General features: G+C 40.7%; 1 protein-coding gene across 3 annotated transcripts in view; it reads right to left on the reverse strand.

Annotated features, from left to right (window-relative positions):
- LOC124607472 (Werner syndrome ATP-dependent helicase-like) overlaps positions 1-26,737 on the reverse strand; it is a 227,863-nt gene that overhangs the window by 58,380 nt on the left and 142,746 nt on the right. For all 3 annotated transcript variants that reach the window (XM_047139823.1, XM_047139825.1, XM_047139824.1), the window contains one exon: positions 26,059-26,188. In XM_047139823.1, coding sequence (XP_046995779.1) covers positions 26,059-26,188 — 130 coding nt within the window. The remainder of the gene's footprint in view (positions 1-26,058; positions 26,189-26,737) is intronic.

Below are 26,737 nucleotides of genomic sequence, written 5' to 3' on the forward strand. Positions count from 1 at the left end.
TGTCACTGTGTAGACAAACAAAACATAATAAAATGCAATGAAGGCAGGTCTTACATATCATGGGATACTCAGGAACAGCCACCTAGTTTCTTCCTACACTAAACATGCTGCCCTATGCAGAGCCCCTCTTTTTGATTTGCCAAACACGTCACATTTACAGGGTAGAAAAACTTTGTCTATCTAGTCACAATATTTTCATTCATTAGGGTACCCGCCTTTTTCCCATGGCTTCACCTGTGTACACATTCACTATTATACCTCACACATCTTCTCCTCTTTATCTGTGTTGAGCCCTTTCTCCCCACCTCTGTGTACCTTTTCCGCCCACATTTATCTGTCCATCTCCTCCATTCCGCTCTCTCCATCCCTTTATCTCCTCTTCACTCTTCTCTTGGTCCATCTCCCCTGCACCCTCTCTCTGACCATACCTTCACCCCCCTCCCTCTGTTCATCTCCTCCTCCCCCCTCTCTATGTTCATCTCCTTCTAACACTCGTAACTTCTCTCTCCTGCTCATCCGCCCCCTCTTTCTGTCTATCTCATCTTCCTCTTCTTCCCTCCCTCTCTCAGAGCATCTCCTATTCCCTCCCTCTCTCCGTCCATCGCCCCTTCCCTTCCACCTCCGTCCATCTATTGCTCCTCCCGTAACTCTCCCTGTCCATCTTGTCCTGCCCATCTCTCTGTCCATCTCCTCTTACCCTCCTCTCTCTCTTTGTCCACCTCCCCAACCCCTTCTTCATTCGTCCCATCCTGCACGCCATTCCCTACCCATCTCCTCCTGACCCCTTTCCATACATCTCCTCCGACCCCCTCTTCCCATCCATTTCCACCTGCCCCACTCTCCCTATACATCTCCTTCTGCCACATTTTCCCTATCCACCTGCTTCTCCCTCACTATCTGTCCATCCCGTAATGGCTCCCTCTTTCCATATCTATTCCTTCCTGGCTCCTATCTCTGTCAATCCCAACCGCCCCCAATCCATGCCTATCCAAATGTGTAGCCCGTACACGACAGGTCAATGAAGCATGCTGATACTACTCTAACACAATACAACTGTCATGCAGGGCAGCCTATATGTGGAGGAAGGAGGGAGGGAGGGAGGGAGGGAGGGAGGGAGGGAGGGAGGGAGGGGGGGGGGGGAGAGAGAGAGAGAGAGAGAGAGAGAGAGAGAGAGAGACCACCATATTTGCCATATCTCTGCTCATTTTTGAGGTCGGAAGTTATAAATCCCACAGTGTTGACACTCATGAAGTATGATGTTTGTGTGGCAAACCTGGCTGAAATTGATCCAGGGGTTTGGTAGGAGATCCCAGTTGCGCGTGCACCCCCTCACACACACACACACACACACACACACACACACACACACACACACACACACAATAAGGGTGTATATTGACAATATACACAAATGTAATGTATGTAAGGTTTTATAAAATACACTTATTTAGTATACCCAGCCAGTGGATATCGAAATGGAAGCAGAGGAGGTGTTGTGGGTAGTGCAGCTGACTAACGCCCTGGGAGACATACGCAACGTGTTGTATGGGGAGGCCCACTGACAGGAGTGTTTACCTGTGGGTGACAGTGAACCAAGAAGGGCAGTTCCAACACTGAACTCAGCCACTGTGGACCTCGCCTTACATTTCGTGCCCTGTGCTGTTAATGTGTCCTCAGTCATTGATCACCCACATCTGCCACGTTGTGTTTATCGCCGTGCACATCTTATGTTCCCTTGCAGACTGATTCTCATGGTGAGTTTTCATTTCCTATTCTGGGATTCCGTTCCCCCAAGTTGTTGTAGAGCCACCATCAGCCCGTACAGTACCTTGTGCTGACAGTGTTGTTTAGAGCCATTGTCATGCCTGTGCAGATACTAAAGTGGCAAAGAAGAACCTTCTTATGAGTGTGATGATTGTAATTGTTCCTCCACTTCTTCACGGTGTTAATTTGGGTCACCATGGACCCGGCATTTCTGCAATGCTGGCACAAACAGTTGTGCCTACATAAGAAGAAGAAGAAGAAGAAGAAGCAGCAGCAGAGTGAGCAAATGCAGACACTATTAAACCAGAATGCAGAACTGTTTCATGCCCCTGCCACAATGGTGGCATGCCAGGGCCTGCTGTGCGTTTTCCTTCCCACACCCACTATCAGTTGCTGGTTTCAATGAGCCTACAGAAGGGAGGAAAAATTATTTGTGCCGGTGCCTGCTGCACTGCCTAGTAAGGCATATCGTTGATACAGTTGATGAAGCAACCTTGTTATTGTCCAGCAGTGCTGGGTTGTATGAAGTTGTGCATCATTTGAAGTCCTTGCACATCTCTACATGGTTTCAGATTTTCTGGTTCCCCATGGATTGACTTGCATGGTAAGTTTTCATTTAATCTTGTGGGGTTATGTTCCCTCACTTGTTTGTGAGCAACTGTTGATCCATACCTTGTATCTTATGCCAACAGTGTCATTTAGCAGCATTATCGCATGTGGGCATATACTAAAACATACATTTAAACAAACCTGACAAACCAAGGAGATTACAAAATAAACCTATAGGAGATTGGGATTACTACAAAGCCCCCTCCCCCCGAGAACCAGCTATATAAATAGCAGATGTTAACATCATCGTGTTGAAGAGAGGAAGAAAAGGGAAGGGTGAAAGTACTTGTATAAGTTCTAACATCCCAACAAGATACCAATGATATCTACATAGTGAAATTCTGAACCACAGCAGTGCAATTTATCTGCAGTAAACAAACATTATGATTTGGCCACATCAAGAGGAATGCAGAGGAGTATACTTAAAAGACACAGCACTTGGGAAGCTCAGTAATCTGGTAAGGATATTAGATAAATTAGCAGTAAACTACCTCAAAATATAAGAGAAGAGAGGCGACAAGACATTTATAATAATAAACAGGATGCCAACAGCCTTGCCACAGTGATAACACTGGTTCCCATCAGATCACCAGTTAAGCACATTATATGTATTCGCAGTTGCGAATAATGACAACCATTGCTGTAGAATGGAATGACGACAATGAAAATTTGTGCCGGACTTGGACTCGAGCCCGGATTTCCCGCTTATCGCGAGTGGTCGCCTCAACATTGGGCTACCTGTGCATGACTCACAGCCAGACCCAAACTTTCATATGTCATCAACCATGTGTCTACGACCTGAACTCATGCATCCATTATATATATTCCTGTAGAGGTCAGATGTTGCACTTGGGAGCCACTTGCCTGGTATTTTCAGAGACATACAATATTGCAGTGCCTGTGTTATTCTGATAACAATGGAAATTTTCATTGTTGTCATTCCATTCTACAGCTGATGGTTGTCATTACTGTCAATTGCAAACACATATAATGTATTTCATAGTGGCTGTAGTTGCTGCAGTGCCTGTTTCTTTGGACATGCATGCATGTCCAAAGGAACTTTGCATCATTTGCAGTAGAGATCAGATTATATGCATCATAAAAACCTTAAAATATGCACGCAAATATGCATGAAAAATGCTTAAAAATGCATGAAAAGTGTTGAAATATGCAAGATCAAATAATAAAAAACACGGTAGTTACTGCTTGCATTACATATCAACGTCGAACCTGTGCATACCAATTACAACGAAGAGTGCCTGCCACACGAAAAATCATTACATTTAGAACGCTGATATCATTTTCTGAATACTTTCTGGCAGAGGTTAGGAGGGGGCCTTTCTGGGATTATTTTATAAAAATTTGCAAAATAGGGAGAATTAGTCCTTCTTTGCTATTATTGTCAGTAATAAGCGGATGCGATGCGAGTTAACCGTGTGTACAGGAACAACTTCGAGATGTATCGCACGCAGAGGGGCACTGTCAAAAACTCCGTATATTTTATTTAAAAAACAACACACAATCATGAATGTTTTTGAACAGCATTAACATTTAATTAATACTACTGGACCAAAGCATCATTTACAATTTATTTTACATTTTTCTACTATTGTAAACAAACAACCAAGTACTGTTCCAAATATTCAGTATAAAATTGTGTCTTCCATCACTCAAAACATTTTTATGAGAAGAAAAGGACCATTCTACATCAAATGAGCTAACTAGGCAGTATTTGAATTTGGGTGCTATGTTGGCACTTATTGTTTCTGGTAAAAGTTCACCGGCCCCTTTAATAAAACTATCAATTTCACACAAGGGTTCAAAGCCTGGGTTATTATTTAAAATGTTTTCAAACTTTTCTTTAAGTTTTCTCGGGAATACCTCTGACACTGAGGAGTTCACTAGAATAATTTTATTCATTAACTGAACAGATTCATTCAACACCAAACCCCGAGTTTCAAGCTTTTTAATACTCGCGCGTATATGAGAAAAATGAGTGCTAATCACAGCACTGTCTTTTTTTAATACCGGAATCATTAAAAGCTTCCTTGCACTGGCAACTGCCAAGGCTTCTACACTAAGTCATTTACTACGCCTCTAATAGCCTCGAAATGTTCATTGTAAAACAACTCAGCTTTACCCACATACCCCAAAGAACTACCACTGGTTCGGGAGGTAGAGGCACATTTCGAAGTTTTTCTCTGTAGGCCTTGATGTGAGCAGGAGCCTTTAGAAACACTTTCTTTGTGGATGAAATCAGTTTATTTACATTCACAAATGGGGAACATACTTCTTCACTACTCAGAGGGCTTTTCCTGCTTTGGTCATTTAGGGAGCAGCATCTGAAATAAACACAAACATCCTTTCATCTGCAGAAGGTTCTGGAAATATTTTTCTAATATCCTCATTCACAAATCTGGCGATCATGGAATGATTTACTTTTTCAAATTCTTTGCAGGCCTCTAAATAGGAAGGTGAAGGTTCTTCTTTTAAAGCACCAACAATTAAATTTGCAACGTAACAGCCACAAGTGTCTGTAGTTTCCTCAACAGAAATCCAGATAATACTGACCTCGAGTTCATTGTGAATTTCTTCCAGAACATTTACATAATTGATTCGTCTGGTATATTTTGATTTAAGCAATATTTGCGCAAGAATGCTTCACATAGATGCCCATTAAACCGATTGTTTTGGTTATCTTTGGACTAACCCTTGCTACTGCAACTTGCTGTTGTCAGAGGTTATTGTCACGGTCCTTTTTTCTGCATTCCTGCAATATGAAGACTTGTCTTGGCATGCTGGTCTATTGGAAACTTTTTTTTGCTCTAAACATTTTTCTTACAAACTCGACAATATAAAACAATTCCATGGATTCTAGGATGGTCAGCTATCCACGAAACGATGTTCCTTTTTTTCGGATGGCACGGCACACAGCACGTTACACACTACACATCACAAACATGTTCAACTGCGTACAAGTAAATAGAAAGCTTAACTGAAACAATGGACATGTAATTAAAAGCTTGCACAGTTTAAATTAACTGTTGCTGACGCGTATGGTATGACAGTGAAGGGGATTAACCGGGGATGTGGGCACATGAGCATTGACTCTGTCTGCCTGTTCCTGTTCCTCTTCTGTAATGATTTTGCTATGCATTGGGCTCTTGGTTAGTGACTGCACACAGTTCTAGGTCACAGTCAATCTGTGAGATATCAAAACTAGATCGAGCAAGAGAGCGCCCGTTTAAATTTTTAAACTATTGTAAACTCAGAGTGAAAATATGCATCGTCACTAGTTTTTAGTTAAAATATGTAACAACCAGTGAAAAGGAGCCAAATATGCAAATGCGTATGCAACATGCAAATGCATATAATCCGGTCTCTAGGTATCAGAATAACACAGGCATGGCAATGTTGAAGTTGAGCGCTGTCTGGCTGGGCTAGCACTTGGATGGGTACCATCTGGTCTGCCAAGTGCTGTTGGCAAGCAGGGTGCACTCAGCTCTTGTGAGGTAAATTGGGGAGCTACTTGACTGAGAATAGCGGCTCCAGTCTCGTAAACTGACACAGAGCCGGGAAAGCGATGTGATGAGCACATGCCCCTCCATTTCCACATCCAGTGATGCCTGTGGACTGAAGATGACACAGCGGCTGGTCAATATCGTTGAGTATTCATGGTGTGTTCAGGAGGAGTTTAGTTTTTTTAAATGCATAGGATAGGTGTAAAAAAGAAGGGAGAACCTATACTTCAATGAAAGAGAATGGAGATGTATTTAAGGACACTACTTCTGTAGAAATTTGATGGGAGTTAGGAGATGGCCTTCTGAGGAATGAGGTGTCATTAAGAGTTCTCTACAGAGGTGGAATACTCTTGGTTTTGAGTCTTACTCAAAAGTTGTAGTGCACATGAAATTGCCCAACTTGCAGTGGTAAAAATTTTTTTCAACAGGCAAACACGAAAGAGAAAGAAAACTTGCTAGTTTTCGAAATCAATCCTTCGGCACACGCATACATACGCAGTTGCACCCTACATAGTGCCAGCTTGACAGGTATACTAATCGTTCATCCAGACAACACTGTGTAGGAGCACAGGAGAGTTGTTTGTGTTGCTTGTGAATGTGCATGTGTGTATTTGTACTCTACCTCGAAAAAGAATTGTTTCTGAAAGCTAGCATGTTTTTGTCTGTGTGTGTCTGGTGATGAATCAATGCCTCTGGTATTCAGTCAGTAGTCTCCTTTACTTCTACTACTTTTACATTTTTCCAGAACTGACCTGTAGCAGTCTAATTCATAGTATAACATATTATAACATTAATGTATGTTTCATGGTTGGGTTTAACGGATTTCTTAGGGAAGGATAGCTTTAACTAGTACGAATATGTTAGCTTATTTTTTACCCTGACTAAACCAAGCAATTTAAGTTAAGAAAGGGGATTTAAGAATGGGCTACAGGTGTAAATGAATGAAAGCAATAAGCATTTAACTTATGGTTCAGATATTGTCATTTTTTGTATGTACAGAATTCAAAGTACAGGAAAATTCCATTTTTGGTACAGTGATATGTTAACCAATATCCACCTGTCTGATGAATACTTGCTAAAGTGGCAATATCTTTTGTTAGCTAATTAATTAAGAACCACAAACTGTTTGGAAGTTTGTTGTTGTTTGAGCACGTATACTGGCCCTGATGGATGCCACACGTCTTCAAGGTGAGACAACAATGGCAATTTGGTACGCTTTGCAGTACCTGTTGGCTTGGCAGTTATTTTGTTCTGTGATGTCCTGACCTGGAGGAGAGGGGCGCACCACTGAATAAAGAAGGTGCCTTGAAAATAGTGCTGATGTCATGGAGGACATTCGATGATTCATTCTGTCATATATTGGTGCAGAACTGTCAGTAGCACTAACACACTGAGTTTATGCAACATAAGATCAAATACATAAACATTCATTATAGATTTGATGTTGCCTTCTACCATCAACTGTAGCAGAAGCCGTAATATAACTGCTGTCGAAAGAAATACTTTATATTATTTAGCGAAAAGTGAGAATTGATTAAAGCTTCCAGATTCCAGTTCGAGAACATCTGCAGCAGTGGAGAGATCCATACTGAGAATACCTAGACAATTTGTCTGAACAGTATTTCAAGAAGCAGCAATTCAGAATTGGAGAGCCATGGAATTTGCAATCTGAACATATACACACTATTTCACGCATAGGGAACACTATACTTTACACTCTTTTTCACTTCACTTCACTTCACTTCAGGTTTTTGGTTTCTTTGGCAAGGGGATATTTTTAACATTTCCTTTCAAACACCAACTTTATCACGATTTTGAAAAGCATTAAATGTCAGTAAAAATTTACAACATCAATGCATGCCTGTCTTTTTTAAACATAATTTAAAAATAATAAGACACAATGTGAGTACTTTAAAAAAACAGGTCAATTACTGTTCTAGAATTGGGGGATTGGACAGTAACAATTAATGTAAGCCACATAAATAAAGACCTAGACTGTGTATGCAGATATTATCTACATCTACATCCTTTCTCTGCAAACCACTGTGAAGTGCATAGCAGAGGGTACATCCTATGGACCCAGTCATTAGGTTTCTTCCCATTTCATTCATGCATGGGGTGCAGGAAGAATGATTGTTTGAATGTCTGTGTGTGTGTTTCAATTATTCTAATCTTGTCCTTCTGAGCCCTATGTGAGTGATACCTAGGGGCTCATCATTTAAAACTCATTGCAGAACTTAGCTATATTCGTGATGATCTCCTAATTTTTATCTGTAGCACAATACAGATTGCTAACACAAAAGCACAGGAATAACCAAACTGAGTTCAAGTATGAATGCACAAAATGGAAATAAGTGTGGAAAATGTTAAGAACCACATCATTAAATCCCACTCATGTTCAGCCTGGAGCGATGAGGTACATGAAACAATAAAGACAGGGAAGAAACTTTATAAGGTACAACAAAGTCCCACATCATACTGTGAGTGTTTTTGACTGACAGACACCATAGCCTACAGGCTAATATGCTGTGAGAAAATGTATGTATGGAAATGGAAAAGGAAAAAACTGGCCAATATCAATAGGACATCTGGGAATGCAATACATTTAAAAGATATAATCCAACTGGGCTGGAATGCCTGCACAGAAGCAAAAAACAACAATATGATACTGCCGATAGGCCAATACATATTCTTTGTCCTCACTCTGTAAGACAATATCAATGGAAGAATACCTACAGTGTATTGCAGAAGAGCACTTTTGTAGGAAAGAAACATCCAAACTACAAGAAATGGTTCCCAACCTTTCTCTATGTGACCTGTCCCAGCTGAAAGACATTGTGGTGTAACAAGCTGTTCCACCTCTTCCTCGCAATCAGATGAAAGATGTTCATGTAAAAATGTTGTTTAGGTAATTAGCATGCGCACTTTGATTTTGGCTTGTGCAGAGACAATGCGAGAAGAGTGAGCAGAGGAAATCGGCAAGGTAAGATGCTGTCAAGAGTCTCTATCTCCTCTGGAAGTGGCACTTAACCATAGATATCATGGCTTGGTGGTCTTTTACAGGCTACAGAAAAGCACTTCTGCTGACAATGCAAACACTCAGAAACAGTTGAAAAATCTGTACAGAAATGTCATTCTCTTAGGTAATGTTGTGAAATTCACTTCAGATATGTTGTTCTGAGTTATAAGATATTTGTTAGCAAACACTGTAAATACTGAACACAAGAACAACCAAATATAGAAGAGTTATCTAAAAAGAAAAATGGTTCAAATGGCTCTGAGCACTATGGAACTTAACATCTGAGGTCATCAGTCCCCTAGAACTTAGAACTACTTAAATCTAACTAACCTAAGGACATCATACACATCCATACCCAAGGCAGGATTCGAACCTGCGACCGGAGTGGTTGTGCGGTTCCAGACTGAAGCGCCCAGAACCACTCGGCCACACCGGCCGGCCATCTAATGAGACATTTACATCATTTTGTAATCAGTTGGTGTAGAGGTGAACACTCTTACAGCCCTTGACCCTCTCCAAATGGAAATGAAGTCACATAGCACAATTAGTGGCACTGCATCAAGAAAACATCAACAACATCACAATGGCAGATCGCTAGTGAAGTTATTTGTTCAGTTTCAACCCACAACAAGAGCCCTTTAACACTTCAACATGAAGTGTACACACAAACTTAACATAATAGTTTATGGTCCCAGTGCGCCCTCTGAGCAGTTTGGCAGTGTTTGTATTGTTTTATATCCTCTAAGTATATTCATTTTATGATTGACACCTTTCCAAGAGAACTCTCAGTTTAAGTGCAAGAGGTACAAAATGCTTTCACTAAACCTAAATCAAAAATGCTCTAGCGTACACCCATAGCAACTATCGCTTCCTCACCAGTAGCACTAAAGAATTACAATCTATCAGGCTGCCCTTGCAGGTACTGTTAGAAATTGTTGAGAATGTCAAGTAAAAGTTGACTGACATTACAGATGATATTGGACAGAGGTAGGAAATACGTTTTTAAGCTGTTTTGGCAGGTAATACAGGTTACTGGACTTTTGCTATTGTCTGCAATATCCTCAGTGAAGGAGAAGAAAATGCTTCAGCTAACATCTCTCCAGGAATACTTCATCTCCTAAAAATTTGGACCTTCAAAATCTTATAATCTGGAGGGATCATTTTTCTTTCTACAAAAACATTCTCTCTGATTGGTGCCCTTCTGTAACTGCAGAAAATATGGAGAAGTACCTGGTTGGCCACTGGCCTTCAAAATACGAAGTAAGATTGGGTTCTTTAATAATGTAAGTCAAGACAAACATTTTAGTAAACAGAAGTGACCAAAAATAAATCTCTTTTTAGTAGTGCAGGCAAATTAATTCAGGCCAAAGGGTTCTTCAGAAAGGAAACACACACATTCACACAAGCAAGTATACCTCATGTACACGACTTCTATCCAGAGTGCAACTGCATCGAACAGAAGCAGCAATCCACAGTAAGTGGGAAAGTGGGAGGGATAGCAGGGTACAGGTGAGGGGAGAGACGTGAGTGCTGCCTTGTGGAGCTAACAGGGACTAAATGGCGGCAGGAGAGAGCTGCCAGGTGCAGGGTCAGGAGGAAAGGGAGGTGGAAAAGGGAGCAGATAATGGGAAAAGATCAGTGAGGGTGTTGGCAGAGAGCAGTGCAGAATGAGGATGAGGGGACATGAGTTGGTAGGAGATGACAGGGAAGGGGATGGGTTGCGGGGAACTGTTGGGTGGAGTGTATGGGGACAGCAGGATACCATATGTTGAGGCCGGGCTAATTTTGGGAGTGGAGAATGTATTGTACGAATAATTCCTATCTTCACAGTTCAGAAAAGCTGATGGTTGAGGGGAGGATCCATATGGCCCGGGTTGTGAAGCAGCCACTGAAATCAAGCATTTTATGTCCATCTTCCCCATCCCTCCAAAAGTGGTGTTTCGTCATCCATCCTATGTCCACAACATCCTAGTCATTGCTATAACACACCCAATCCCACTCCCTTACCACAAGGTTCATAACTCTGTGGAAGACCCACATCAAGACCTGCCCACCGAGCGAGGTGGCGCAGTGGTTAGCACACTGGACTTGCATTCGGGAGGACGATGGTTCAAACCCGTCTCAGGCCATCCTGATTTAGGTTTTCCATGATTTCCCTAAATCATTTCATGCAAATGCCTGGGTGGTTCCTTTGAAAGGGCATGCCCAGTTTCCTTCCCCATTCTTACCTAATTTGAGCTTGTGCTCCGTTTCTAATGACCTCTTGATGGGACGTTAAACACTAATCTCCTCTTCCAAGACCTGCCCAATCCAGTCACTCGGCAATTCCCATTCCAGTCCTGTCACAGACGTATCCTACCCCATCAGAAGCTGGGCCATCTATGAAAGCAGCCATATCATGTACCAGCTGTCCACCAGGATGAATGGCCATTGCCAGGAGCAAAGTGCATCACTTTGTGGCACAACATGCAGCTGAACATAAAATACTTGATTTCAATGGCTGCTTTACAACTTGGGCTATTTGGATCCTCCCCTCCACCACCAGCTTTTCTGAAGATGGGATTTATCCTTACGTAACATTCTCTGTTCCCAAAATCATCCTGGCCTAAACCTACACTAACCTACTGTCCCCATATCCTCCTCCCAACAGTTTCCATTCCTCTATCCTGTCACCTCTTCCCAATAAGGTATGCTTGATTGTGTGAATGTCTTTGTGTGTTTCCTTTCTGAAGAAGGCTTTGGCCAAAAGCTCAATATGTACCACTCTTTTTGTTGTGTCTGTCTGCAATTCAAAGTGTCGTCTTTATGGTGAATATCAACCTATCCTTTTCATAATATTGTTAATATTCCAACATGGACTTTCCTTTGTTTAACTGTGTTTTCTTGGTACTGTGAGAGAACAGTTAGCTTCAACACTGGATATGAGTGTTAATGACATCTAAAATATGGTGTTGTGTAAATCTTTGAACAAATGCCATCCCATCTTAGTTAACCTTTCAGCTTCGGTGTGATCAAGATTGATGCTATTGAGGATGTTACTGTGAAATCCAGATAAGTGCAGTCACAATATTAACATTATATCGTAGGCTATGGTGTAATTCAGAAGCTGATTTCAGTTGAAATTATTTTTTATGTTAAATATTTAATTATATATTTTTTGATATTGCATATTTTCTTAAATATGTTTACTCATTTTCACTACATAAATAAGTATATATTTTGCATATTGAATCACATAAAAATCCACACCCCATTGATAAGACAGTAGTGCTCAATGTTATTTCTTCTGGTTTCATTAATCCTTTAGGCAACATGTGTAAACTGTTTCTGAATGCCAGATTTTACAAGATCCTCTGATCACTCGACCATGTTATAGAAGAAATGTTTCTGGTTAACCCACGATTTGCAATGAACGCTGAAGTCCAACTTTATTCAAGTTATGGACAGCAGGTTACAATTTAATTTCCAGTATTCTCTGCCAATTATTTTGGGATAAGGTAGATCTTTCGATTTAACAACTACAGCGTGATGGTCAGAAAAGCTGATGTGAATTAGTTATAATCTTGCACAGTTACTCCCAGTGTGATCTAGATTCCATCAGATCTTGATGCTGCTACTGATGAGACTTGTCTAGTGAGTATGCCTAATGCCAAGTTGCTCAAGTACATCTGTCATGTTCAGACTTCCAATTGTGTTTTGCAAGGTACCACAACAGAGTGTTATGCCTTTAGAATCAATCGCCCTTTAAATCAAAATAAAATCTCCTGTGATGATGATGTTGCCTGAACACAAGAACAACCAAATATAGAAGAGTTATCTAAAAAGAAAAATGGTTCAAATGGCTCTGAGCACTATGGGACTTAACTGCTGAAGTCATGAGTCCCCTAGAACGTAGAACTACTTAAACCTAACTAGCCTAAGGACATCACACACATCCATGCCCGAGGCAGGATTCGAACCTGTGACCAAAGCGGTTGCACGGTTCCAGACTGTAGCACCTAGAACCGCTCAGCCACTCCGGCCGGTTTTCCCTGTCTCATTTGGGACTTCATTGCTGAAAAGCTTTTCCTTTGCAAGCTCTGTTTTTGATCTGGAGGGAGCACAGAGGTTTAAAAAGGGTACCCCATCCAGAATGCTTTTTACAATGCATCCCACCAGCTCTTTTTCTGTATTATGCAATTTTAATCGATTCCTGGTTAAAATACAGTAACACCTTCCACCATAGCCAATGCTGTTATATATATTATATGCCTGAAAGAAATCTCTTTCTTCACAAATGACATATAGATATCATTTGTTCTAAGAAATTTCCCCAAAATGTTCATCTATTTCTTTAATTTCTAATCACAAACAACAGCCTTCCTGTGAAGTAGGAAGTTCCTCATTTTTCACAAAAGAGAGAGAGGGAGAATCACAATGCATAGACTCATTGAAGATATAATGAACTGCTTCCTCAATACATCCACTAAAATGGCTACTGCAGCTTAGCATCTTGAATGATCACAAAAATAGATACAAGGTTTATATCATCTTCAATACAGAGTATACTCGTCGTAATGATGTCACACCCAAGTATTTCAGCATGCAAGAAATGTGCTCCCAAAGCAACCGCCAGTCAGCCCAGTGTGGCCTGGCCGAGGCTGGCACAGCTAGGCCAAGCAGAGGAATTACTACTGCAGCCTGGCCATAATTCTTATACAGTTGTGCCATTGTTTTGTACATTTGTGACGCAATGTGACTGGCAAGGAGTTGTGAAGAGTATTTGATGTGGTTTTCATTTATATATGTTCAGATGTTAGTGTGACAGTTTTAGTTTTAGTTGGTGAGTGTTCTGAACTCTGGTTGTGTCAAATACAGGTAGAGATCGGGGCTGACAGCACCAGAAAGGATAGCGATCTCTATGACCATGTGTCAGTTCTTTTGCAGAAACATAGAACACAGCTACAGGCTGGCTGCCCTGTGAGAGATTGGTGAAGCTTGTTGCGCCCCCCCCCCCCCCCCCCCCCACACACACACACAGTAGTTCGCCTCCCTCCCTTCCCCAACCTCTGGTGGTAATAATTCAAATTTTTTTTACAGTTGCAGCTGACTGCCAGTTTGTAGTGTTCCATATTCTATTGCTTTCTGTTAACACGATGAGATGACGAAGTCATGTCCTTTCAGTGGAGGACATGGCCTGTTCAAATCCATTTATTTTGATCCAGGGATACTAGGACACGATAGGTTTGCATATGGGTTATTCCATGACAAGTGCTCTAGAGGTTCTCCCATGAGCAATATGGATTTTTATGAAATTATGTGTGAACATTATCAGATGTTTCCAACAAACATTCACAAAGTTTTATGCTCACTAATTTATTACTTTCCGAGATACAGTAATTCCTTTGACCCCACAGTGTAGATTTCAACAGTGTACCCTGAGTTTTTGGCAACTGTGTGACACATCTCCATCAATATTTTTTTGAAAGAAACAAAACTAGATCATCTTGTATAACATTTTATAACAACTTACCAACACAAGCACTTAGAATACAAAAATTTAATTTTCCTACTGCTTTCAAATACTTTACAAATAAAAGGCAAATTTAACAATTTTTGTGAGAATGACATAAAATGGTATTTTTAGCTCCCTTGTATGGAAAAGTTTTTTTACATGAAGTCTTTTACACTATTTTAATAGAAATATAATTTCTGAACAACGTAAAACTTGGATTTGATTTTGCAGTGTGAGCATGCAGCCCATAAAAACCAGCACTAAGTGGAGGCATAATGAAAATGTGCCTCTAACCTGCTGGAACTCAAATTAAATCTGACACCTTTTACTATGTTCATATTTATCAACAAAATTTGTAGATTGTGTCATAAAACTGATCCAAGTAGTTTAGGGATTAAGCACAATATGACTCCAGAAAAACTGGTCTGGAAAAAACAGGGAAATTTGTTTTTGAGATGTGCTGCATGCATTAAATCTTGCCCAGAAATAGAGAGAGAGGGGAATGACATTATATAAATAGAGCAATGCATCCAGATGGTGAAGCTGAATGAGAGCAGTCATTAGCTGTCAATTGTTATCTACGTGGCTTGGTCATGCTTCCCTTCAAATGGGTAACACTGCAACCCGACAGGCATGTGTCCCCTTCCATAAATCTATGGAAATGTGGTGGTTAGTTATGTCACAACACAGGACAAGATGTAGTGGTGAGTAAAGAAAGCATATCAAGTCTGTGCACACTGCAACTTTGGATCCTATGCTCAAGAGAGTGAGAGTTACTTGGCTAAAAGCCACACACGAAGCTGTGTCATTCAATATGGTACTACTGGTCATGTACAGCAACTACCATCAAGCTTTGCAAAGTGTATTCAATCCATCTTTTGCACACCACAGCTGCTTCAAGATCACTTGCGTGGCCACACACTCCTTCAGTCCCGTATTCCACAAGTGGTTACTTGATACCCACTCAATCTGAAGTGCTGAAACTTTTGCATCACCTAAATAACCTGTGAATGGATGATGAGTATGGACTTAGATTGAAGTGGGGCAGAAAATGAAAGTGTAAGCCTCATGGAAATGGGGGAGTGGGGGGAAAAAGAAAACATTACTGGGAAATAACATCAAAATTCTAATCAAAATACAGGCAATCTGTTCAAAAGCACACACTGAGGTGACAAAAGTCATGGGGTACCTCCTAATATTGTTTTGCCCAGTGTAGAGCAGCAACTCAATGTACCAAGGATTCAACAAACAGTTGGACGTCCCATGCAAAAATTCTGAGCCATCCTGCCTCTACCCATAACTGTGAAAGTATTGCCAGCACAGGATTTTATGCATGAAGTGACCTCTTAATTATGTCCCATAAATGTTTGATGGAATTCACGTAGGGCGACCTGTGTGGCCAGATCATTTCCTTGCGTTCTTCAAATCAATTGCAAACAATTATGACGTGGTGAGATGGTGAATTGTCATCCATAAAAATTCCATCACAGTTTAGCTGCAAATGGTCTTCCAGTAGCTGTACATAACCATTTCCAGTCAGTTATCAGTTCATTTAGAGCAGAGGACCCATTCCATTCCATGTAAACACAGCCCGCACCATTATGGAGCCAACACTAGCTTGCACAGTGTCTTGTTGACAACTTGGGTCCATGGTTTTATGGGGTCTGCACCACACTCACACTCAAATCCTTCCATCAGCTCTTACCAACTGAAGTCAGGACTCGTGTGACCAGGCTACAATTTCCGAGTTGTCTAGCGTCCAACTGATGTGGTCACAAGCCCAGGAGGGGTGCTGCAATTGATGTACTGTTAGTGAAGGCACTCGCATTGGTTGTCAGCTGCCACAGCCCATTAACATCAAATTTCGCCACACTATCCTACTGGATACATTAGTCATTTGTCCCACTTTGATTTCTGTGGTTGCAGTGTTGCTTGTCTGTTAGCACTGACAATTCTATGCAAATGCCACTGCTCCTGGTTGTTAAGTGAAGACTGTTGGCCACTGCAATGTCCGTAATGAGAGGAAATGCTTGAAATTTGGTATTCTCGGCACACTCTTGACACTACGGATATCTGAATATTGAATGCCCTAACAATTTCCAAAATGGAATGTCCCACGCACCTAGCTCCAACTATCACTCTGCATGCAAAGTCTGTTAATTCCTCTTGTGTGGCCACAATCACATTGGAAAGCTTTTCACATGAATCACCTGAATACAAATGACAGCTTTGCTACTGCACAGCCATTTTATACCTTTTTCACATGATATTACCACCATCTGCATATGTGCATATCGCTATCTCAGGACTTTTGTCTCCTCTGTGTAGATCTCTGCACACCTTAGAATGTTACTGATGTACAAATCTCATTTAAAGTCCTCTTTCAACGTGTTCCACTAATACAGTAAATGATGTGGTTTTACATAACCCAGTATTTGTTAAAATAAAGGGGGTCCTATTTATTTTGACCACCGAAAATAACTTTTTGTTCAGAAGCAAAATAAAAAAGTATCAAGCAAATGATGTTTAACTACCAGGAGCACTTTAACCAGCATAACTTCCTTTCTTGTAAATTTATTTGCTACGAGGATATGAATGGCAGAGCGTCGTTTTTAAATAGTGTCCTGTATTTTCTATTTGGTAACCCACATCCTCTCATTAAGACCTGCTCAAAAACATATCACACTGTACCATTCATATAAAGATGACATAATTAAGAACATAAAACAAAACTGACTTTGACTCTACTGTACTTTCACATAGTGCAGGCACACAGTGCTGGAGTTGACCTTAAAACAAATGGAAAGACAAGGAATATTCACACCGGTCATTCTGTCAGCCATCTTTAATTGAAGGGTTGTGTGAGTACACAAATAGGGAGGGGCATCTACTACACTTTTTGATATGCTGAAGATATTGAGAATCTATTTTCACTTTGACAATTAGTCACTATGGCCTTATAAACACTGTCCAAGCTTATTAACCATTGAAATATATGTATCAAATTAATTTTTTCAAACAAAATGAACTGTTTTACTGATATGCTGCTCGTTATGCATTCTTTGTAAGCCTGTTCACATACACTACTAAACGAATTAAACAGTCACCTGTCCCAATTACAGGTTGCCTATCTAATGGCTTCCAGGGGCAACAGACCAGTCTGTATATGTGCGTGTGTGTGTGTGTGTGTGTGTGTGTGTGTGTGCTCGAGAGTATACCTGTCCCTTTTTCCCCCTAAGGTAAGTCTTTCCACTCCCGGGATTGGAATGACTCCTTATCCTCTTACTTAAAACCCACATCCTTTCGTCTTTCCCTCTCCTTCACTCTTTCCTGATGAAGCAACCGTGGGTTGCGAAAGCTTGAATTTTGTGTGTGTGTGTGTGTGTGTGTGTGTGTGTGTGTGTGTGTGTGTGTTTGTCAGTGTCTCTATCAACATACCAACGCTTTCGTTTGGTAAGTTACATCATCTTTGTTTTTAGATATATTTTTCCCACGTGGAATGTTTCCCTCTATTATATTCATATCATTACGTTATATTTACACAGACTTGTGTAGTTCGGAGGAGGGGTACTACGTACGAATAGGACATAGGCATTAATTTACATCATCCTGGATATTTTTAAAATAATTTTGAACTAGCATCTCGATATTTGGTGTGAAATTACTGGTCATTAGGCCCACTGCACCAGTCAGATGAACATTAGTAAGACTATTCCTAAGCTTCAAATTTGTCAGTTTCGTTATGGAGAAAACAATTTCGTACAAGTGTGTTGTTCCAAAAAAACTATACATACAAGCAGCTATTTTAAATAAGAATGGAAACTGTTCACGTGGAAAATATTTGTAGAAGCTTTCCAAGGTTTCTGCATTGTGAAACTACTTCTTCAGCACATGATTGCATTGAAAGTCAATGAGTTCCAACTGAATTTCAGAAGGCACTTTTTCAACGTTAACTGCAAAAGGAGTCGCAAAAAGGTTGACATTGCGTTCCAGTCAATTTAAGTCCCAAATCTACTATCAAAAATGCCTTCGAGAGACTATAGCACTGTTACAAACCCATCAAAATGTTCTTTGAGCCTCTTTTGTTCCAATTTTTTTTTCACCAACAACTAGTGCAACACTCACTAAGTGTACATACGACATTTCTGACAGCTGTTTTGTCCACAAAAGCAGTTTTCTCTTGAATGCCAAAATAGTGTCAAACACTTCGCTAATTACCTATTTCTACCTTGCAAAGCTACATTCAAGCTATTTAGATGCTTGGTTACATCAGTTAAAAACGCATGGTCTAAAATACACTGTGGGTCGTCCAATTCTTTCATCGGTTTTCCTTTCACATGCATGAATAGCGCTATATCTTTAGATAAATTAAAAAATCGTTATAAAATAACACCTCAACTCACCCAGCGTACTTCACAAAAATATGCCCATTGCCGTATTCACACTCGAAATCTTCCAGGAATGATTTGAATTGACTGTGTCCCAAACCGTGAGATCTGAGAATGTTAACTGTTTTTATAACCATGTCCATGATGTCAACTAGTTTGGCACATTTTGCTAGCAAATTAACACGATGAAGAATGCTACGTATTGCTAGTAGTTCCTGCTGGACACCGACGACTTTCAGCTTTTTTCGATCACAGCAACGACACCAGACTTATGACCAATTGTTGCAGGGATCCAATCTGTTGCAATCGATGAAAGTTTTTCCCAGCATAGCTCGTATTTCTCTTTTATATGTTCTACGCACAATAATACAAGGTGTCCACAATGAGACTCCAACATTTTAATATCCTATATCTTTCTCATTTCAGATGGTGGACCTGTGAATCCTGAAGGGGCAGACAGAGCAACTCAACAAGTTTGCGGTGTGCAAATTTGATACGCCAAGTGGCCGTAGTGGAGCATCGATCAATTGTTTTAGCAAAATGGAGGATATGAAGGAGCGTGCACAAGTGGTCTGGTGGTATAAAGAGACAAAATCGGCAAGCCAAGTGCAAAGAAACTTTCATCGAGTTTACAAAAAAGCATGGTGTGATCAGTTTTTGGCTACTGGGAGTGTTGCGAAAGGGCATGGTGGTGGTAAGCCTGGGATCAGCGAACATCATGTGGAACAAGTGCAGTGGTCACTCGAACGAAGTCCACGGAAGTCAGTGCAACAGGCAGCACAAGAACTTCGTGTGAAACGTTCAGCAGTGCACAAAGTGCTTCATCAGCGATTACATTTGTAAGCATATAAAGTGCAGGTTGTGCAAGAAATCAAGCCTGATGATCGACCAAAGCGAGAAGAATTTGCATGAGTCATGTTATATCGCATTGCCGTGGACGAGACATTTTTATCATGCGTGATGTTTACTGACGAGGCAACCTTTCACGTGTCAGAGGCTGTGAATCGTCACAATGTGTGCATCTGCGGGTCCGAAAATCCACATGCACCTAGGGAACACATGCGTGACAGTCCGAAAATTAATGTGTATGTGGTTTGATGATAAATCGCATTGTTGGGCCGTTTTTTATTTCAGGAGCCGACTGTGGATGGAGCCATCTACCTGGACAAGTTGGAACAATTTGCCATGCCACACCACCCCATTGGAGCCTTGATGTCTGAAAATTTTTAAATGACACATTCCCGCAACGATGGATTGGCTGTGGAGGTCCAATTCCTTGGCCGCCACGTTCGCCCGACATAACCCCCCTCGATTTTTTCTTGTGGGGTTATGTGAAAGACCGGGTATATGATACACCAGTAAAGGACCTGCAAGAATTGAAACAGCGCATAAGAATTGTCATCAACTCTGTCACAGAACAGATGCTCTGGAACACATGGCACGAAATCGATTATAGACTTTATATTCTTTGCACTACCCGTGGCGCCCATGTTCAAGTGTACTTAACCATCCATATGTGTATGAAAACTTTATGAGCTGCTATACAATTTCCCTGTATTTGTAAGTCAATAAATTGTGTTTCCTCTCAGATTTAATGAGTTCAAATGTTGGAGTCTCATTGTGGACAGCCTGTATATTGTCGGCTGTTGTTGTGTAATGCATTGGCACTAAATCGAGGAGTTCCTCAATCACATTAAACTGAGCATTAACTCCTTGCAAAAAGACTGCAGTTTGAGCAACATCACATCCATCAGTGCTTTCGTCCAATGCTAATGAAAAGAAAATCAAATCTTTGATCCTGTTTCTCAACTGAGCTTCTACATTGTTTGCCATTTCTTCAATGCGCCTGCAAACCGTTCTCCGTGAAAGAGGAACGGTTTCAAATACAGGAAGACATGCTGGTCACAAAATTGTTGTGGCACCAACAAAACATTCTTTCACAAATTCAAGATCACTGAAGAGTCGTGCTGTTTTAGCTATTTTAAGAGCTACATGGTAGCTTACTGTCTTCGCTGCATCGTTGTGGATGATGTTTTTGTCCTGTAAATACGTACAGGAGAAGGTAAAGGTGCCGGAAAATGCACATAACATATTATTAATAACAGTAATAATGTGAATCAATGTCATAATTATCTACATGTATCCGTACATCTTTCTCCTTCTTCTGCTTGAGTTCGATAAGTTTGGCTGTTCGTTCTTCATTATTGAAACCGACTATATCATTCTTGTGAAGCAATTGGTAATGTTGCTTCACATTGTACTACTTACGTGAAGACAATGTTGCATTGCAAATCAAACACTGAGTTTGGGTTAAAGGAACTTTCGTTTCAATTATTTTAACTTCTCCTCAGCCATTTTCCACCCACTAGTTCTGTTTTATCACAAACACCGAACGCAATGTCTATACAGACAATAGAAACGACGAGAAGTAAATGGACCAAGTGGCTCGGCATGATGCAGTGATGTGCGTGGCTAGGCATGTAGATGGTGTTGATACTGCTGGCTGGCAGAGAGGGGGAGAGCCGCGCGTAGGCCTTGGGGGCATTTGCGAGCACCCGCACTTGTGAAATGGTATTTGCCCAGCCCTGATGTATAATCTAGTATTAAAGGTTTACCATAACAACTCAACTATTAAAGTTAGAAACAAATTATAGGTATGTCTTGAGGCAGCATAATTCACAGTGCACAAATTACCCACACTATATTCATCCTGTATTTGAGAAGGAGAGCACTTAGTGACTTCCAACTATCTTTAAACGTAATTTCAAAAGTCCGATTCTTTAAGGATCCGGTATTTGGGGGGGACGGGGGACGGTAGTTACTGGTTGTCACCTAATTCTTCGTTAATGAGGATCATTGTAGACCACAGCCTAAAAAATTGTACCACTGTCGTGATGAATCACAATGTCCACCTGACAGAAGGCTTCCGCCAGCTGCCTGACTCTTTCACTTACAAGTTCTGCCATAGTGATCCCACCCCAGTGACCCCAGCCCAAACATAATCTCTACTGAAACCCTTAGGCCCTTCCCAGAATCCCTCCCCCAATTCCATATCCCTCCTCACTCCAACAATAACCCCATACATCCACCATCTACATGCTCTCCACAACCATAAACCCAATAATGGTGGATGCCCCATTGTAGCTGCTTATTGTGCTCCAGCCCACTGCCTAAAACCTAGCCTCACACTTCCTTCACCAACTCCCTGGACCCCTTCACATCACTGCTGATGTCACTCCCCTATACAACTACATTCATCATGCCCACTGCCTTACCACTATCAAACACTACACCTCCTAATGTCCTCCAGACTCTAAAGCCACTTCATAATCCTCATATACTTTTCAACTATATCCTCACACACAACTACTTCTACTTTGAGGGGAAGGTATATAAAAAAATCCGTGGCACCCTCTAAGTCAACCTTTTCATGGACCATCTAGAGGAAACCTTCGAAGTCTCTCAAAATCCCAAACCCCTCATCTGATTTGGGTTCATTAATGACATCTTCATGATCCGGACTGAGAGCCGAAACACCCATCCTCATTCCTTTCAATGTCAACACCACCTCTCCCATCCATTTCACCTGTTGTCCACCACCTGACATGCAACATATCTGGACACTGATGCCCATGTCTCAGGTGGCTCCATCCACTTCTCTATCAGTATCAAACCCACCAACCATCAACATTACCTGCATTTTGACACCTGTCGTCCCTTCCACAGCAAAAAATCACTTTCATACAACCTGGCTGTCCTTACTGCATGTCTGCAGTGATACAAACCCCTTGCACAATATGCTGAAGGACTCATGAGCAACTCCACAGATGGTCACTACCCTTCAACCGTACTTCACAAATAGATTTCCTGTGCCATGCCCCACACATTGTAATCCCTCCATCACCCACAAGAATAAGTAACAAAGTAGTAGCGCACTCCCCTGCCAAATTATCATGCCCGGAAATGAAGGATATCCTACCAAAGATTCTTTCCACCACCCCTGGTTAAATGGTATTCTGTTGCACAACTGACCTACACAACATTTTGGTCCCCCCTCCCAAGCCACTCCCACTCCCAACCCCTTGCTACAGGGGCCATATACCTGTGGAAGACCTAGGTGCAAGATCTGCCCACTCCACCCTGCCAGCACTGCCTATTCTAGTCCTTTCACAAACTTACCCTGTCCCATCAGAGGCAGGGTGTCTGTGATAGCAGCCAAGTCATATACCAAATCTGCTGCAATTACTGCACAGCATAATGACAACCAACCAACTGTCCACCATAATCAATGGGTACTGTCAAACTGTGGGCCAGAACAAAGTTGATCACCTAGTGGCACAAAAAGCACATGTTCAATTGCTGCTTCACAACCCGAGCCATCTGGATCCTTTTTTTCCAGCACTAGCGCTTCTTAACTATGTAGATTGGAGTTATTCTTGCGACATATCCTTCCCTTCTGTCTTCAGTCTCTGCTAACCCTGCTGTCCCCAAACATTCCATCCAATAGTTTCCCCCTCTTCCATCCTGTAACTTTTTTTCTTTTTTTTGTGTTTCTCTGTCGATGACAGGACTTCTGCTTTTCATTCAGTGGTCTTCTTTAGTCCTAAGGTATTTTACATTCTGTAGGCCTAAAATCATCTACAAACTGACTTACTGATAGCACTAGAGCACTAAATGTTTTGCAAACAGCATAAATTAAATAAACTTCTTATGTCCCAGTATGGCTGAGCTATGGAGACCTTCATTCCACAATAGTTCATTGATCCACTGACCAGTTCTATTTCTTGTGCTTAAAAAGTGGTTGCAGTGTAAGCCAGTAATGATCCTTCAAGCCATGTTGACAAACTGAATAGTGTACAAAAGCTGAGACTGGAAACAGAGATGCCCTGTCAAGCTGGGCTGAGAATGTAGATTCATTCTTACCTCAGTCAGGCAATTGGCAGTGATTTCCCATGGACAAAAGACGGTTTAGAAACAAATTAGAAACAAGGCCAAACTATACAATTCTTGAGAGTGATGAAAAAACCTTTTTCAATTACCCTTACAGCACATCCTTGGATTCTGCAAACCACCCAGTTTCAACCTTCACTAGTCCTTGTCTCTCAATTTCCTCCACTCCTGCCTTTATGACCCCAGTTCAACTCCTCAAACTACACTCACACTTTCTACATGCAGTCTCCCTCTCTCTTGTTACCTCCCAGTCCACTCCTCCACTTCATTGAGTACCACACACAAATCTAGTGCTTGCACAAGAGCAAGACCTCTGGTGCCACATTCCTATCTTACTCCCTTGCTGCATCTCCCTCCTGATTGTCACGCACCCCTCCTCCTTCCACCTTACCCACTCCACCAAACAGAAACTCTCACTCCTTTTTGTATAACATCTATTACTTTCCTGTATCATATTAATATCACCGAAGCTATAATATTTGGAGAAGAAATCAAAAACGTGTTCCTCAAAAACTACAGAAATTATCAATGCATAAGTGTCCTACTCTGCATTATACAGACCAGAGACTGCCAAACCATCAATCGTGAGATACTTCTGGGTTGCAGGAAAATTTTCGGTAGATCGCAATAACACTCAGGCTGGCTAGTGGATTGCTTCACTTAGTTCCGATTTCAGTCACAAGAATTGCTTGTTTCTTTTGCACAACTGTCAATGTTGACTACATTGTCACCCTCACAGTTGATTGTACACACAATGAGGTTGTGTCCATTAGGTCTTTTGTTAGTATATCAGATATCTGCCAATGTGGGAAGTTTGATCTACACATTGACACGAAGGTAAGTTTGTTATAATGATGGTATGTTCATGCAAAAGACTTATCACTTTTATTCAAAATGGGAAACTACTACTTTACCCAAGTACAGGGCAAATGGACCTGTTTACTGTGCTATGCAAGTGTATCACTTGAGAAGAATGGGAATTTCTTATGTGTCTTCAAAACCATTCACCCAGGGATTGAAAAGGATTTCCCACTGGATTCTGCTCCAAGGAAAGAAAAGGTATGGCAGCTAAAATTCGAACTTAATGCTCAGCATACAACTTCTTTAAACCATTAGAACAGAATAAGGCAGCAACTGACGCATCATTCTGAATTCCAAGAAATTATTTCACAGAATAAGAAACCATATGATGACAGTGAATTAATCAAAACTACAGATTCATTACATGATAGCTGCAAAAATAAAACTGAGATAATGTTTACTATTACATCTGTACAGTTTTCTGCAAGTACAATGTGTGATCAAAAAGTAACTAGAATTATTCAACAGGCTTTATACATCTGTTTTTTTTTTTTTTTTTCCATCCTACCTTGTTGGTACACATGTTACTGACGCATGTTTGCATTTTCAGGTGTGCTGAATATTTAATTTATTGTTGACAGCTGATAAGGTTAGACATGTTTTTAAGTACTCAGTGAATTTTTACTCTAAAAAAAGATGTATCAAAGATTTTGCATTAAATTTTGGTTGAAAAATGGAATAAAGTGCACCACTGCATATGAAAAGTTGACAGTGGCTTTTGGTGAATCTACTATGAGTACGACAAGTGTTTACAAGTGGTATAAATGTTTCAAAGAGGGTCATGAAGACGCTGAAGATGATGACTGCTCTGGGTGTCCTAGCACATCAATTACTGATGACAATGTGGAAGAAGTAAAGAAAATGGTTCTGGGATTGCTGCTGATGTCAGCATATCCTTTGGCCCATGCCAAGCTTTTTTTTTAAGGGGGGGGGGGGGGGGGGCATGAAATGTGTAGCATCAAAGTCGGTTCTGAAATTGTTGAATTTCAATCAAAAACGATGATGCACAAAGGAATTGCTGAATGAAGTCAAAATGATCCAGAAGTTCTGTTGTTACTTCACAACTTAAAATGCACCGACTCATATTTAAGATAAGGAGTTTGATAGCTCCAAGTAGGATTTGAAAGTGGAACGGTAGCCCAGAAGCTTCGTAAGTTTGGTGACCACTGGTGAATTTACATCAAAAATCTTCTGAAATGCAATGATGGAATTAAACTCCATTTGCACTGGCTTTACTCTACAAAATTTAAACATTCCAGTTAAAAATATACACTTCCAATTACATTACTATGGTTCAGGTTGCTGCGACTGCTGTGGGATTTGAAAGGTCTTAAAGTTTACTACATTGTATAACTGAGGGAAAGCTTAAAAACAATGACTTGTAAAATAATAACAGTGAAAAATATTTGTTCAATAAAATATATCAAAGAATATTTAAGAACATGTACTTACTTTCTGAGAAAAGACTCCCCAAGTTTTGAAAGCCTAACAGTTGTCATTGGAAACCCAACATGTTTCATTCCATGACGCATGAAGGAACTTCCATCCTCAACAAGATATCCTTCCTGGATGAGTGTTCGGCCTTGTGAAAACAGAAACTTTTATTCATTACTTAAAAACTATGCTAAAATTGAGGGACAGTGTTTGATCTAGTTGGCAACAGTGATATTTACAAATCATTTTGGAGAGTGTACAAAATGTATCTGCTGTAAACAAAATATTTTTCTCTATCAGTGAGTGTGTACGAACAGATCGAAAATTTTTACATTTCATTTTAAAAAAAAGTTTCTCAAAAGACTCATTTTATTTTACGTTTTAGATACCATTGCTGAGTTATGGGTTTCTTCCATGGTTAGCCTGTTTGGTCTGCTCAACACCCATCAAAATGATCTGAAAATGTACACTTTTGTCAAAAGATGTTTACTTTTTCTGCAGCTTCTGATGTTTTTTACTAAAACAACATGCCATGGGCTTTAAATTTACCATTCAATCTACATTTAGAGCACTGCAAAGATGTACACATCAATACTACAGCATTAGTCGTGTTTTTAGCCAATTTACTGCCATTTAACCTTGAGAAGCCTGTGTGTGCAGTTCAGAACCTGCAAGAGGGTTCCACCCAATATAAGCA

Source organism: Schistocerca americana, chromosome 3, assembly GCF_021461395.2.
Source record: "Schistocerca americana isolate TAMUIC-IGC-003095 chromosome 3, iqSchAmer2.1, whole genome shotgun sequence".
In the NCBI taxonomy this organism is placed as follows: domain Eukaryota; kingdom Metazoa; phylum Arthropoda; class Insecta; order Orthoptera; family Acrididae; genus Schistocerca; species Schistocerca americana.